Genomic DNA, 16,719 nt, shown 5'->3' on the forward strand with positions numbered 1-16,719 from the left:
AAACCCCATCTCTACTAAAAATACAAAAATTAGCCAGCCATGATGGCAGGCGCCTGTCATCTCAGCTACTCAGGAGGTTGAGGCAGGAGAATCGCTTGAACCTGGGGGACAAAGGTTGCAGTCAGCCGAGGTCACACCACTTCAGTACAGCCTGGGCGGCAGAACAAAATTCCATCTCAAAAATAAATAAATAAATTAATTAATTAATTAATAATAAAAATAAATTTTTTTGATAATAAGGAATTTGAAATCACCCTTAACCAAACTAGTTGGAATCACTGACACAGGCAGCTCTAGAGATGAAAAAAAGAGGGGCTAAAACAGGGAATCTGCTTCCAAGGCAGGGCCTGGAGGGGAACGTTGGTCTGAGATGTTTTATGAGATTCTCTGAGGCTCCGTCTCTCAGTGCCTGCCGTTCTCACATCACCACTCACTTCCTCTTCATCGTTTTTATCGTCATCTTGGCCTTCCCCTTTAGTGAGTTTCCAGCTCCCTCGTGGTAATTCCTGACATGCGTTCCCAGGAGCGGGAGCCTGGCTCCCCGGCACTGCTCCTCAGCAATGGCTGCCATCTTTCCATCCGCTGCCAGCTGTTAGCCCTGACGTGAGGTTTACTTTGGTTGCTGCACTTTCAGTCATTTGGCCCCTCAATCCCGTGACTCACTGGGTCTTTTGTGCTCCAGCCCTCAACTCAGGGTCACCCTCGGGTATCATTTTTCCATCACCTGGTGTCTGTCTTCAGGCTATTTTCTCAGGCATGGCATGCAGTGTGGATTTTGTCTTTGAGGATCTCTGTTCCACTCGGCTGGGAGTACAATCTGAGCTCACACACTTTCCCCTGCAGGCTGTGGGGATACTGCTACCGGTGGTAAGCAGAATCATCCCCCACAAAAAAGATGTCCACGTCCCAATCCCCAGAACCTGTGAATTCCTCAGGCTATACAACATTTTAGGCTGCCCACCTGCTGGCCTGGACCTGGGAGATGATCCCAGGTTCCCTGGGTGGGCCCAATGTCATCACAGGGGCCTTGAAAACAGAAGGGATGGCTGATTTTGAAGATGGAGAAAGGGGCCAGAAGCCCACACACCTGAAGCCCTCAAGAAGCTGACCTGCCAGAAAGCAGATTCTCCCCTGGGGGCTCCAGGAGGGGCCACAGTCCTGCCAACACCTTGATGTTAGCTCAGTGAATCCTGAGTCAAATTTCTGCCCTCCAGAGCTGTCAGGTAATGCATTTGCATTTTTTATTGTGTTTCTTTTATTTTATTTTGTTTTTTGAAGTGGAGTTTTGCTTTTATTGCCCAGGCTGGAGGGCAGTGGCATGATCTCAGCTCACTGCAACCTCCACTTCCTGGGTTTAAGCGATTCTTCTGTCTCAGCCTCCCAACTAGCTGGGATTACAGGTGCCCGCCACCACACCGGCCTAATTTTTTGTATTTTTAGTAGAGATGGGGATTCACCATGTTGGCCAGGTTGGTCTTGAACTCCTGACCTCAGGTGATCTACCCACCTTGGCCTCCCAAAGTGCTGGGATTACAGGTGTGTGCCACCGCACCTGGCCAGCATTTGCATTGTTTTAAGCCATGGAGTTGGTGGAGCTCTGAAACGGCAGCAGTAGGACAGGAGCCACTGCCCCACGGCCAGCCCTCAGCCTTGCAGAAGGACTCCCTGCATGGCCTCCGCCCCGTTGGAGGTTGCCGGTCTTTTCCACCATGCTGGTGGGGGTTTTGCCCACCCTGGAACCGAGTGGTCTTATCAGTCTGTGTAGGCATCTCCTACCATCCAGTGACCCCTCTAATCTGAAGACCCAGCTCTTTCTTTGTTTCTTCTCTCTGGTTGGGAGAGTTTTCCTGTGTTGTTAAGGTGATGGCTGCCTCGGTGGCATGGTCAAAAACTCACTCATGCCCAACCAAGCTGTGCGAAGGAAATACAGGTCTTTTACTTCCCATCTGCTCCCGCTCGTGAGGCTTCACCCCTTGAGCAGCAAGACAGTGCAGGCTTCAGGGCTTCAGATCTCCCACACTGTACTTACTGGGTCTCTGTTCCTGGCTCAGCTTCTCTTCCGGAGCTCCCCGCAATGCCACTTCTACTCCCTAACCCCTGCTTTTGGCCAGGCCAGAAGCTGGGCCTTGGGAGAAGGGCTCATGACCCTCCCGGTGGCCGGGTTGTTGGAGTCTGCACTCCACACACTGTCCCCACCTCCTTGCTGGTCCTGATGCAGAGTGAAGGGCAGGTCAGCTTGCAGGATGGGGCCACTGGCTGGTATGCGAAGGGTACTGGCTGGGTACCGAGATGCGGATGGCACCCACCACTGAGACCCTGATCCCGCCACATACCCACGTGCGGTGGCCTCTTCCACCAACCCCAAGCTTCTGCCAGTCCCCTGGTTGCTCCTCATCTCATGCAGTCCTGCTGGAGCGGGGTCTGAGGACCACGGGGATGTGGATTCCCCAACACTCCAGCACCCAATGCAAGTGGAGGCCCGCGGGACCCTTCGTGCAGTCTCCTCCCCGGCCTGTGTGCTGGACCTTGGGGACGGCCATAGTGGGAGCCTCCCCTTGCTGTGCCTGCGGGGGTGGCCACCAGCCCCGCCATCCTGGGCTCTCTCCAGTATTCCTGCATGTTGCCACCACACCCCTGTCTGGATTCCACCCCAAGAGGGGCAGAGCAGGGCACAGGTCTGACCCCTTCACGCTGCTTGGCTCGCCTCGCTTGTCCAGACCCCATCATAGAAGTGGGCTTTCCTTCCTCTTCTCATCCTGGAAGCGTTTTTCTTCCCTTGTATGCGCCCTTTCCTCAGAAGCTGCTGGACCTCCCTTGAGGACAGGAGTCTCCCCTCTGCTCTGTTCTGCCCCACCAGTCACAGCTCTGGCTGCATGTCCCAGGGCCCCCCGGAGGTGGGACTGCAGAGGACAGTAGTGTGGGTCCCCTGCCCTGAGGACAAGGACAGCACTTCCCTTCCACCACACGCATCCCTGTCTCCAGGGCTCTGTCTCCACCAGGGGCTCACTTTCTCTGCCTTTGCCATCATCTCTCTGCTCTCTCCCATCGCTTAGTCCCTTTTCTCCGCATTCTGGGAGGGGGAGCAAACTTGACTTCGAAATCAGCGGTTCTCAAACCTTTGTGCCTCAGGACCCCTTCATATTTCCTAAATTAATGAGAACCCCAAAGAGTTTTATTCACATGAATCATATCTATTAATATTTACCACATCAGAAATTAAAACTGGGAGTTAAAAATATTTATTTATTCACTCATTTAAAATAACTGTAAACCCCCTATATGTTAACATAAATATAGTTTTTATAAAAAATGAGACTTTCCCAAAATAAGAGCATGAATCAGGTCAATGGTGTTGTTCTGTTTTTGCAAATCCCTTTAATGTCTGTGTAGCAGGACAGCCACAGACAAGAACCCCTTAGACACCAAATTGTAGAAGGAAAGGGCTTTATTCAGCTGGGAGCATTGGCAGACTCACGTCTCCAAAAACCGAGCTCCCCGAGTGAGCAATTCCTGCCCCTTTTAAGGGCTCACAACTCTAAGGGGGTCCATGTGAGAGGGTTGTGATCGATTGAGCAAGCAGGGGGTACATGACTGGGGACTGCATGCACCTGCACTTGTAATTAGAATGGAACAGAACAGGACAGGGATTTTCACAGTGCTTTTCCATACAATGTCTGGAATCTATAGATAACATAACCGATTAGGTCAGGAGTCAATCTGTAACTACCAGGCCGAGGGTGTGGCACCAGGCTCTCTGCCTGTGGATTTCATTTCTGCCTTTTAGTTTTTACTTCTTTTTTCTTTGGAGGCAGAAATTGGGCATAAGTCAATGTGAGGGGTGGTCTCCTCCCTTATCTGGAACAATAGAAGACAGCTGAATTCTCTACTTGCTTCTGCATTCAGTGGGTGATAACACATTGTCTGGGCTGTAGTATTTGAAGAAAATCTAGGCTCATACAGATATATAATTGAAAAAATGAGTGTTAGGCTTTGCAGATGATAATTAACATTATGTGTTGTTACAGCATGAAAACCTGGAAGTTGGAGTTAGTAGTTTTTTGTTGTCGTTGGGTTATTTTTGTTTTTTGTTTTTTGGTTTTTTTTTTGAGGCAAAGTCTCGCTCTGCCACCCAGGATGGAGTGTAGTGGTGCAATCTCAGCTCATTGCAACCTCTGCCTCCCACGTTCAAGTGATTCTCCTGCCTCAGCCTCCTGAGTAGCTGTCACTACAGGTGCGTGCCACCATGCCTCGCTAATTTTTGCATTTTTAGTAGAGACAGGGTTTCACCATGTTGGCCAGGCTAGTCTCGAGCTCCTGATCTCAGGTCATCCACCTGCCTCGGCCTCCCAAACTGCTGGAATTACAGGCGTGAGCCACCGCGCTCAGACAGTTGGTAGTTTCTTAAAGGTTAGTTGTGATGTGGAATCTGAAACCACATTAATGAACTTTTCCTTTCCTGTTTGTTAAAATCCATTGGTCTTTCTTGCACTTGAGGTGGATTTTCTACCCCTGTGTGATTTTTGCAACACCGTGCATTAATCATTTGGAAGACTCTGGCTCACTGAGTTATGCAGACTTCTCAAATGTTGACACATTTCATATGCATCCCAAAAGAGAACCACTCTCACCAGCGATCTCATCAAAAGTCTCCTGGTGTTGGAAACTGTCAAGCTCACAGCAGGCGATATATGTTTTCCAAAATTCTACTTTGTGCTTGAAAGCTTCCGTTTCATTACTGGCAGTAAATACTGTCACTTCTTTTTCTTGAAGTGAGAGTCGCACTTTGTTCATTTTTGAGAAAATATCTGCCACGCACCCAAGTCGAAACAGTTCATCTCCCTGTTGTTCTCTCAAGTGAAAATGGTATTTCATAAGAAAAGTTTCTAGCTCAGGTTGCAATCTGAACAATTGCCCAAACCCGTCGATAGAAATATCTGTCACCTTCAACATGCAGCTCCAATCCCGTCCTCCTCCAATCCCGTCCTCCTCCAAGCTCATCACGCAGAATACTCAAAAGACATGGACGGGGGCCACAGTTCAAAAAGACTCATAACTTTTAGTGTTTCATCAAGGTGATTCTTAAATGCAACTGTTTTTTCTTCTCATTTCTTTTTCTTTTTTTTTTTTTTTTTGAAACAGAGTCTCGCTCTGTCACCCAGCCTGGAGTGCAGTAGTACAATCTCGGCTCACTGCAACCTCTGCTTCCCTGGTTCCAACAACTCTCCTGCCTCAGCCTCCCGAGTAGCAGGGATTACAGGGGTGCACCACTGTGCCTGGCTAATTTTTGTGTTTTTAGTAGAGACGGGGTTTCACCATGTTGGCCAGCTGGTCTTGAACTCCTGACCTCAGGTGATCCGCCTGCCTCGACCTCCCAAAGTGATGGGATTACAGGCATGAGCCACTGCGCCCAGCTCCTTTCTTTTTTGATGAAGGATACAGTGACTGCCAGTGCCGTCGGGCCCACTGCCCTGACTTGTGCTAAAGCCCCAGCAGTTTATCCACCATTGTTTTTACACCTTCAGTGCAGGCGTCGAAGGGCAAAGAAAAGGCAAATGATGTCTTAGCATTATTACAAAAATAGCCTTGCCCTTGTGACCCGCCCCCTAAAGGATCTTAGGAACCTCCAGAGGAGAGGCCCCTGGACCACACTTTGAAGACCACCATTGGAAATCATGGAATCTAATATTCCACGGTAGAAGTTGTGCCCATTGCCCCCTCCATTGTGGGTTGTGATTCCTCGCCATCTCCGTCTTAACCGGTTCTTCTCCATCTCCACCAGCATAGCCGGTGGTGCTCCCGTCTCAGCCTGATTTCCTCCCATGTCTCCTCTGTCCCTCTCGTTGAGACTATACATACTTGCTTATGCCCCATTCAGCACGCCAAGCTGACTTGTTTCAAGTCTGTTTCTGATGGTAAGTCACATTCAGGAGGGTCTTTTATTCCTGAAGCTAACTTTAACTTGAAGCCACGTGCCTGGCTTTTGCCTGTTGAGGAGTGACTTCTGGTCAACCCAATAAACAGAGTGCATGGAGTGCTCCGGCCCCATTCACCCCTCAGCATCTGAAGCTGCGGGTCTGGTTGATACATCCTGGAGTAGCTGGCAGGTGTCATCTGGCCTCCCCAAATGGAGTCTTCTCTGCCCTCCCTTCCTGGTCTCTGGCTATGAAGAAGGGAAGTTATGTTTTAAAGAATCTAAAGCACAGTACAGTTATCCTTTTCCCCAGTTTCAGCCCCGGAAATATATCAACCTCCAGCTGCTGCCCCAGGACACTTCTGGGCTCTTATTTAAGAGGACTCCTCCGGCCTGGGATGCAGGGCAGCGCACATGTCCTTGTCTTTCTTCCTGCTGTGCTGGGCCTCGGGGTATCGTTCTGCCTGGATACAGAAGAAGAGCTACTCCCTGGGACACAGGCTGGACAAGCCCTGTCCGGCGAAGGGGTGGCCTCCAGGTTTTCTAGTTAGTGCAGAGCTGGCAAGAGTGGAAATGGAGGGGGTGAGGCCCTTCCCATCTGGTTCCAGGGACTTGTGCTCCTCTGTTTGGGGCAAAGATTTTACCTTGTCAGTGCAGCTTTATCTAAACTGTAGTCTGTGGATGGCGGTATCCCCCTAGATTCCTACAACTGCTTGACACTTTTTCTGTTGGTTTTTGAAGCGATGACGAGAGCCTGATTTTGTGTCCATCTCAGTGAATATTTTTGTAAATAGTTGAGAGAGGAAAATCAGTGAAGTTCAGCCAATTGCACTTGAAACCGGAGGTGGCCTCCCACTGCCTTGTGGGACTCTCCAGTCTCTTCACCTTTGCCACACTCTGGGTGTCCCCATCCAAATCAGTGCACTTCAGAGTTCTCTGGAGACAATGGCATCTAGTGTCCTTCTTGTTTGTGTCACTAAGAATGGATTAATTTTACCTCATCTGAAACTGAAAATATGACGTTTGGCAGACATTCTCTGAACTCTAGAACAAAAGAAATGTGTTCATTATCATCTAAGGTACATTTTCCAATCAGTTCGACTTGGCAGGTTCACCAGGAAGCTGTGTCCGTTAAACTCGGATGGTCTAGGAGAACTGTAGTTTTCCTGAGACTTCTGGGCGCTGGATGATTCCTGCTCTGGAAACGCCGAGCCGTTTCAGTCGCGCTCTGGGGGAGCTCAACTCTTGCCCCCTGCTGGGAGAGACCCAAAAATGCTTGATCAGGAAACACCATCTGGCTTTGCCCTCAGGACTCTGTGACCGCCCTGGGGAGGGTGCAGTGACCTGCCAACCAAAATTGGTACAATTGTAAACAGCCACAGAAATGCTTGAATGCAATGTCATTTCTATGAAATTAACGTGTTTCCATTCCATTCCATTCCAGCCTACCAAAATTGCCCGTTTGAGCTCAGCCCTCAACACAAAGATGCCTGTGTGCCTTTGCCCAACTTTGGGTCACTGTTTTCTGCATAGGAGACGTTTACTGTGTGTGTGTATGTGTCTGTGTCTGTGTGTGTGTGTGTACATGTACACACTTAAAGCCTGTGGCAAAAACAAGATGCCCAATATATTTCTTGTTTCTGATATTTTTCCAAGGGGGTTGAAGGGCAAGATTAAGAAGGAAAGCTCCAAGAGGGAGCTGCTTTCCGACACTGCCCATCTGAACGAGACCCACTGCACCCAGTGCCTGCAGCCCTACCGGCTGCTTGTGAATAGCAAAAGACAGTGCCTGGAATGTGGCCGCTTCACCTGCAAAAGCTGTGGCCGCGTCCACCCCGAGGAGCAGGGCTGGATCTGTGACCCCTGCCATCTGGCCAGGTGAGCCCAGGCCTTGAGGTAAAATGATCTTGATAGTTTCTGGATCTGGCGTGTCCCTTCGGTGAGGCTCGCTGAAGAAGGGTGGATGCACACACGTGCACGCTTGTGTGTGTGTGTGCGTGTGTATGTGTTATTTATGCAGACCTGTGTTCAGCACTTAGGCAGTGCCACGCGCCTGTGTTTGTCACTGCAGAGTCGTGAAGATCGGCTCACTGGAGTGGTACTACGAGCACGTGAAAGCCCGCTTCAAGAGGTTCGGAAGTGCCAAAGTGATCCGGTCCCTCCATGGGCGGCTGCAGGGTGGAGGTAAGCAGTGGACAGTGGGAAGGGCTTTTAGTTCCCAGGCATTTTAGGAATATTAAAGCAGGTTCCTTTGGAGTGTGCGTGTGTGTGTATGTATGTGTGTGCGTATGTGTGTGCACGTGTGTGTGCGTGCGCATGCCTCTCTGTCTCTTCCGCTGCTGTTTTTTTAAATTGAATTTTTGTAGAGACAGGCGTCTCACCATGTTGCCCAGGCTGGCCTCAAACCCCTGGGCTCAAGCAATCCACCCACCTCGGCCTCCCGAAGTGCTGGGGTTATAGGCGTGAGTCACTGCGCCCTGTGAAATTGGCTCCTTTTCATGTGAGGTGCAAACCTCTGCATCCCACTGGCCTGGTCTGAGTGCCTCAGAAGTCCTGGGTGCTGTTGAAGTTGCCAATATTTGAAATTATATTGTTTTCAAATCTTCAAAGTAAGTTGAGAACTCAAAGCCAAGTTTCTGAAACCCAGCTGCTGATTGAATCACCAGGGTGCTTGTTAATACTACATGTTTTCCAAGCCCTTCTTCCCTGGGACATCTGGTTTGGGGCCTAGACTCTCTCTTTTCAACAAACATTTCCCATGAATGGTGATTATCAGGATTTAGAGAAATCTGTTACAATTCAGTTGTTTTTGTCTTTTGAATCCAAGTATTTATTTCACAATGACATTGAAATCCAGGCAGTAGTCTTAAACTAAACAATCTGTTTGCCTGTAATATCCCCCATAAGGCATTTGGAAGAGATGTTTTCACGGGGAGGGTGGGAGGATGCCAGAGGCTCTTCTGCGTTTGAGTTTGAAGGGAGCTAAACCAACAGTGTTTTTGAGAAAGTTCACCTTGTCCCTGTTACCTGAGTCCAAGGCTCTTGTCACTAAGCCTGGTCAAGCATTCGGGGGGGACAGCCCCCACCAAGCCAGGTGTCTGGGGTCTCAGTGTCCTGGATGACTCCATCTGCAAGGCGAGTTTCTCCAGGGTCACGAGGCAGCTGCCTGGCTCCAGCAGCTGGGCACATCCAGGGCAGAGGCTGTGCTTCTGGATTGGGGCGTCCTTACCATGCCCCAGCCCAGGCGTCTCCCCCAGGCCTTCTTTCTGGAGAGACACCTTATTCGTGCCTGTCCCTCAAAGCCCCAAGTTTGATTGGAGAGGCAGAAGTTGGCATATATGCCCTTTGAGCATTCAAGCTCTTGCTGGGCCTGCCGCAGGCATTTCAAGGCATCTTAGCACATCGTTTAATTTAGGACAGAGGCCACGGAGAGGCACCCCTGGAGCAGCACGCTGAGCAGCACAGGGTGGCTGCACTTCTTGAGTGGTGGGGGTGAGGGTGGGGGCAGGTGTGATAAATCACCCAAACCAGGGCATTTTTAAGAGTAAAAGGAGGCTCTACTGATAACATGCTGCAACAATAGATGTGACTAGGAATGGCCGATGACTTGGGGACAGGCCGTCACCCTATTCCTGGGCTGCTTCTTCACAGTGATCATGAAACCCAGCAGCAAATCCTACCTCCCACATGCACACGGCCAGCCTGGAGCCCACCATAGGGTCCTCCTGCAGCGGATAGAGCTTGGTCCAGCCTCCAGTCCACCCCTACCAGGCGTAAGGATAGAAATGACACGTAACACCGGGAAAAGCCATGCTGTCAAGCATCTGAGAATGTCAACCCCAGAGGCAGTCTTTAGGGACTGGGGTGGGCTCAGGAAGCTGTATTATTTCAAAGAATGCAGTGTTTCAACAGCTCAGCCCAGAGGTGCTGGACTTTACACGGCCCGTCAGAACCTGCTGACTTCAAAATCATCACCACCAAGGGCCAGGAGGTGGCGCTGTGGGGCAACAGAAAACAGAAAACAGCTGTTCCTTGAACTTGAATTCCCAGCAGCTCCCCCAAGCGCCCACAGGGGCTGCGTTCCTCCCTGCTGGGCGCCTGTAACTACAACATTAAAACAGGGCGCAAGCAAGGAACACAAAAACTGGGAAAGCTGTGCCTTTAAAAAAAAAAAAAAAAAAAGTAGGGTAAAAAAGCTTGAGGTTAATGTTTTGAAACCTGGCCCAGCCAGGGCCTAATGCAGACCTTGTCCAGCTAGTTAGTAAGTGGACCGCTGGGGTCTTCATTGAGTGAACCTTCAGAGCGCTGGATGTTTCACCAAGGCCTTCCATAGGGGACCTGGCAGGCTCTGCAGGAGGCAGCCTCGATGGCCGATGGCCAGGAGAGGAAGGGGAAAGACCTGGACTGGTCGCTGAGCACACAGTTCCCCCATCCCCCTGCCTTCCCTCCCAGTGCCTTTCCATTTCCCTCGGTGGTGGCTTTGCCTGACAGTGCAGACCTCGCCTGACGTCAACACTAAGTTCTTTATACTCATGTGGTTTTATTTTTTTTTTCTCCTCCCTATCAAGAGTGGTCAGAAAATCTCTGTTCTGTGTCAGGAACATGGAAGATCTTTTGGATTTTTTTTTTTTTTTTAGCATGACTTGATCAGATAGGTAGGATAACGTCGCCCAAACCCCTGGCCCAAGTGCAGAGTGACAAAAGGGATCAACACTAAAAGGACCCCTGAGATGCCGGGATACTTCCTCTTCACGTTCATCGTGGGGACCGGGGACATCACCCTGACAGGTGGGTCCCCAGGCCCCGGAAAGCCCATTTCCACATCCCTGAATGCAGGGGGAGTTCACGTCTTGGGGCCTCTGCCTGTTGGTTTGAGATGCGTCTCCTCAAGGCACTCACTTGTCCAGAGAGAACAAAAATAAAACCAGGTCTGCTCTCTGGCACTGTCATCTGGGCACATTTGGAGCCAAAAACCTTGACCTTCTGAAAGTTCACTGAAAAATCATCTCGTAAAAGGCAGATTCACTGGACAAAAAACATAGAAATGTGTTCACCGTGTATACACGGGAGCCTTCAGAATGCAGACCCACAGATGCAGGAAAATTGTCCATTTTTATGCTTGGATTCAAGAAAGTATGGACAGCGTGTGGAAAGGGATTATACAAGGCCAGACCTACTGCCGATAGGCTGAGTAGGGAACCCAGCAAGGCCTGTTTGTCTACGTTCTTCTTGGCCTTTCTCCCTCCAGGAATGGGCGGGACCCTCTCTGGAGTTTTCCCTCGGTGGTGGCTTTGCCTGACAGTGCAGACCTCGCCTGACGTCAACACTAAGTTCTTTATACTCATGTGGTTTTATTTTTTTTTTCTCCTCCCTATCAAGAGTGGTCAGAAAATCTGGGTCTCAGTGTCCTGGATGACTCCATCTGCAAGGCGAGTTTCTCCAGGGTCACGAGGCAGCTCCAGCAGCTGGGCACATCCAGGGCAGAGGCTGTGCTTCTGGATTGGGGCGTCCTTACCATGCCCCAGCCCAGGCGTCTCCCCCAGGCCTTCTTTCTGGAGAGACACCTTATTCGTGCCTGTCCCTCAAAGCCCCAAGTTTGATTGGAGAGGCAGAAGTTGGCATATATGCCCTTTGAGCATTCAAGCTCTTGCTGGGCCTGCTGCAGGCATTTCAAGGCATCTTAGCACATCGTTTAATTTAGGACAGAGGCCACGGAGAGGCACCCCTGGAGCAGCACGCTGAGCAGCACAGGGTGGCTGCACTTCTTGAGTGGTGGGGGTGAGGGTGGGGGCAGGTGTGATAAATCACCCAAACCAGGGCATTTTTAAGAGTAAAAGGAGGCTCTACTGATAACATGCTGCAACAATAGATGTGACTAGGAATGGCCGATGACTTGGGGACAGGCCGTCACCCTATTCCTGGGCTGCTTCTTCACAGTGATCATGAAACCCAGCAGCAAATCCTACCTCCCACATGCACACGGCCAGCCTGGAGCCCACCATAGGGTCCTCCTGCAGCGGATAGAGCTTGGTCCAGCCTCCAGTCCACCCCTACCAGGCGTAAGGATAGAAATGACACGTAACACCGGGAAAAGCCATGCTGTCAAGCATCTGAGAATGTCAACCCCAGAGGCAGTCTTTAGGGACTGGGGTGGGCTCAGGAAGCTGTATTATTTCAAAGAATGCAGTGTTTCAACAGCTCAGCCCAGAGGTGCTGGACTTTACACGGCCCGTCAGAACCTGCTGACTTCAAAATCATCACCACCAAGGGCCAGGAGGTGGCGCTGTGGGGCAACAGAAAACAGAAAACAGCTGTTCCTTGAACTTGAATTCCCAGCAGCTCCCCCAAGCGCCCACAGGGGCTGCGTTCCTCCCTGCTGGGCGCCTGTAACTACAACATTAAAACAGGGCGCAAGCAAGGAACACAAAAACTGGGAAAGCTGTGCCTTTAAAAAAAAAAAAAAAAAAAGTAGGGTAAAAAAGCTTGAGGTTAATGTTTTGAAACCTGGCCCAGCCAGGGCCTAATGCAGACCTTGTCCAGCTAGTTAGTAAGTGGACCGCTGGGGTCTTCATTGAGTGAACCTTCAGAGCGCTGGATGTTTCACCAAGGCCTTCCATAGGGGACCTGGCAGGCTCTGCAGGAGGCAGCCTCGATGGCCGATGGCCAGGAGAGGAAGGGGAAAGACCTGGACTGGTCGCTGAGCACACAGTTCCCCCATCCCCCTGCCTTCCCTCCCAGTGCCTTTCCATTTCCCTCGGTGGTGGCTTTGCCTGACAGTGCAGACCTCGCCTGACGTCAACACTAAGTTCTTTATACTCATGTGGTTTTATTTTTTTTTTCTCCTCCCTATCAAGAGTGGTCAGAAAATCTCTGTTCTGTGTCAGGAACATGGAAGATCTTTTGGATTTTTTTTTTTTTTTTAGCATGACTTGATCAGATAGGTAGGATAACGTCGCCCAAACCCCTGGCCCAAGTGCAGAGTGACAAAAGGGATCAACACTAAAAGGACCCCTGAGATGCCGGGATACTTCCTCTTCACGTTCATCGTGGGGACCGGGGACATCACCCTGACAGGTGGGTCCTCAGGCCCCGGAAAGCCCATTTCCACATCCCTGAATGCAGGGGGAGTTCACGTCTTGGGGCCTCTGCCTGTTGGTTTGAGATGCGTCTCCTCAAGGCACTCACTTGTCCAGAGAGAACAAAAATAAAACCAGGTCTGCTCTCTGGCACTGTCATCTGGGCACATTTGGAGCCAAAAACCTTGACCTTCTGAAAGTTCACTGAAAAATCATCTCGTAAAAGGCAGATTCACTGGACAAAAAACATAGAAATGTGTTCACCGTGTATACACGGGAGCCTTCAGAATGCAGACCCACAGATGCAGGAAAATTGTCCATTTTTATGCTTGGATTCAAGAAAGTATGGACAGCGTGTGGAAAGGGATTATACAAGGCCAGACCTACTGCCGATAGGCTGAGTAGGGAACCCAGCAAGGCCTGTTTGTCTACGTTCTTCTTGGCCTTTCTCCCTCCAGGAATGGGCGGGACCCTCTCTGGAGTGGGGGGCTTATGACCTAAAGTCAAACCAGGAAGGTCAGATCATTTCTTTTTTAATTATTTATTTATTTTTTTTAGAGATGAGGTCTCACTATATTGCCCAGGCTGGTTTTGAACTCCTGGGTTCAAGCAGTCCTCCCACTTCAACCTCCCAAAGTGCTGGGATTACAAGCATGAGCCACACATGCCCAGCCAGATAATTTCTTTATGGCTAGATTTTACATAGAAAGTAGAGATAAAGTCAGAGTGGTATTTGCATGGTTTTTGGCTGACTTTGGGAGAAAGGGATACTGGTTTCTATGTCCTGCCTTGTGGAAGAGGGATTCTAGTTTCTATGCTGGCCTTGGGGGAGAATGGGCCTGGGAGACAAAAGAGCAGGAGAAGGTCAGAGAGAAACTTTGCTTCTGAGGCTGCTGCTAAGGCCCTCATTTGGGGGCACTGTTTTCTGAGCCCCAGAAGCATTGCCAGCCAGGCAGTCATCCACTGAGTGTGTAAAAATAGACCTGCCTGAGCTCAGACACGGGCACCTGTGGGCCCCTTTAAAACCCTTGATAGCTTTTATCTTTAAGAGAAAGATTCAAGTTAAAGAATACACCAGGCTGCCTCTCCCATCTCTCCTTCCACTGGGGAAATTGAGGCCGGCTGAGCCCAGGCAAGCTGCTGGTCCCCTTGACTCACCCCAGCATCTTCCCAGACATTCCTAAATGGGCAGCAAAGTGGTGAATGGCAGTGGCAGCTTCAGGCAGGACAGGCAGTGACAGCGTGTGCTTGACACCTGATCTCAGCTGTTTGTTATAAAGTCCTTAATTCAGATTTCAGTTTTGCCAGTTGGTTGACTGTTTCTATCTCTGTATTATAAATGGAAAACTGGACAATGAGACTAAATTTTCCAACCCATATAAAAGATCACTGCTGGCTCAGGACAGAGCCTGAGAACCCAGAGCCACCCAAGGCCCAGTTGATGGTAGAACTGTAAGCTGGTGTGGACATCGCGGAGGAGGGTGTACGGCATTCGGGGGTGGATGAAGGGAAGTGCACAGTGAGGTCTCCATCTCACAGGAGGCTTTGGAAGATGCGTCGGTGATTGATTCAGTACATCCACTGAATGCTCGCCAGGTGCCAGGTCCTGGGCTGTCCTGAGGGTAGGGCGATGGAAGAGCCAGGCCTTCTTCCACACTTGGGGACAGTCCCCACTTGCGGGGGACGGTCAGCATAGCCAGTCCAGCAAATAGGGACACTTGTGCCTCTGAAACTGAAAGCCACAAGGGAGGAACTTCCTGCAAAGGGGCCCCAGGCCCAAGAGATGAAGATAGGAGCTGCAGGGATCACAGGTGGGCCAGTCAGGGAAATGTCTAAAACAGAAACCACACGGTCATTTCATATAAGGAACTGGTTCAAATGCTGTTAACGGAGAATGGGAAAAGGAGATACTGAGGTATCAGAGGTCATAACTGCCGGAGTGCCTGCGTCCCCCACAACCACCAGGGGTGTGAGCAAAGGACAGAGGCTGGGATTAATAGAAACAGGCAGCTCCAAGGAGGCCACCCAGGGCTGGAACACAGCCCTCCAAGGCGAGGGTGCCACCAGCTAGTGCCCTTGTCTCAGGGGCCATGATGAAGCTGGACCAGCTGTCAGGGTCAAGGGCATGGGGCTGGAAACCACAGGAAGGGGGACATTCCTTCTCCTTCCTTTTCCCACTCCCACTCACTGCAGGCCGAGCCCTCACAGAGCAGCAGACAAGGCAGAGGTGCAGTGTGCAGGGCCAGCTCCCACATCACAGAGCAGAGAGTAAAGGTGACTCTGAGGCCGCCTCAGGCCCTGCACCCATAGTCCTGCTCCCCTTTGCAGTTGACAGTGCATACTCCAATGCACCAATGCCTGCTTGTTCACACCTGTGACCCCTGAGGCGCAGAGAGCAAAGTGCAGGCCCCAGGGCAAGGGTGTGCAAGGGCAGCAAGGCCTGGCTAGGCCCAGAGGATCTGACCTCTACAGTGCCAGTTGTGCTCTCAGCAGCCCCTGGAGTAGAAAGGTGGATGGTCCACGGGGCCTGCTAGCTCTAAACCCTGGGATCCCTTTCCTGAACCACTTGCCACAGTCACAGCACAGGCCAAGCCAAGGTGTGTAGGAAAAAGCAGGGAGAGACAGTGGGGCTAGGGAGACCAGGCCCAGGAGATCAGTGTGAGAAAGGAGCCCTGCTGGGCAGAGAAAGGAGCGGGGGCATGAGGGCTGAGCCTCACCTCCCTCCCTGCAGTGATGAGGTCAGGCCTGCTGACCAGCAAATGCTATGAGCCTGCAGGTAAAGCCATGTGTTTGGGAGAACATGACTTAGCTCTAGGCCTCATTCACATTCCACAGCTCCAGGGTCTTCCTGCTGCCCAATAAGCACAATCCTGCAGACATGGTCAAATCTGTTGGTAACGTTGATTGGTAACATTGGCAACTGATTGGTAACGTTGATGCAGAGTCCTGGTTTTTATACTGTAATTCAGACCAGTTCTAAGTGATGTTTCAATAGGTCTATGAAAGGCCAGCAGAGAGCCTTCCCTGGATGTTTCTCAGTGAGTGGATGGATTGTGGGAGAGGGAGAGATGGATGGATGGATGGATGGATGGATGGATGGATGGATGGATGGACAGATGGAGGGTAGGATGGATGGAAGGAAGGAAGGAAGGGCGGCTAAGGTGGTAGTGAGTAGATGGATGGATGGGCAGATGGATGGACGGATGGATGAGTGGATGGGTGGATAGATGTCTGAGTGGATGGATAAATAGATGTCTGAGTGGATTAATGCATTGGTGGGTGGATGGGTAGGCAGCTGGGTAGATAGGTAGATGGATGAAGGAGGAAGGGATGAGTGGTGGGTGGATGGATAGATAAATGGATGGATAGGTAGGTGGAGGGGTGGATGGGCAGGTGAATGAGTGGATAGATGGGTGGATGCATGGATGGATGGATGGATGGATGGATGGATGGATGGATGGATGGATGGATAAGTAAGTGGATGGGTGGATAGATAGGTGGATGGATAGGCAGATAAGGTGGTAGGTGGGTCAACGGATGGATGGGTGGGTGAGTGGATCGGTGGATGGCTGGATGGATGGATGGATAGATAGATAGATAGATAGATAGATAGATAGATAGATAGATAGATAGATAGATAGATAGATAAGTGGATGGGTGGATAGATGGATAGATGTCTGAGTGAATGAATGCATTGGTGGGTGAATGGGTAGGCAGCTGGGTGGATGGGTA

General features: G+C 50.6%; 1 protein-coding gene across 1 annotated transcript in view; it reads left to right on the forward strand.

Annotated features, from left to right (window-relative positions):
- Positions 1-16,719, forward strand: part of MLPH (melanophilin) — an 86,183-nt gene that overhangs the window by 29,013 nt on the left and 40,451 nt on the right. Inside the window, 2 exon segments of the mRNA XM_011980296.1 lie at positions 7,568-7,789; positions 7,983-8,095. Coding sequence (XP_011835686.1) covers positions 7,568-7,789; positions 7,983-8,095 — 335 coding nt within the window.

Source organism: Mandrillus leucophaeus, unplaced genomic scaffold (genome assembly GCF_000951045.1).
Source record: "Mandrillus leucophaeus isolate KB7577 unplaced genomic scaffold, Mleu.le_1.0 Scaffold21, whole genome shotgun sequence".
Classification (NCBI taxonomy): Eukaryota; Metazoa; Chordata; class Mammalia; order Primates; family Cercopithecidae; genus Mandrillus; species Mandrillus leucophaeus.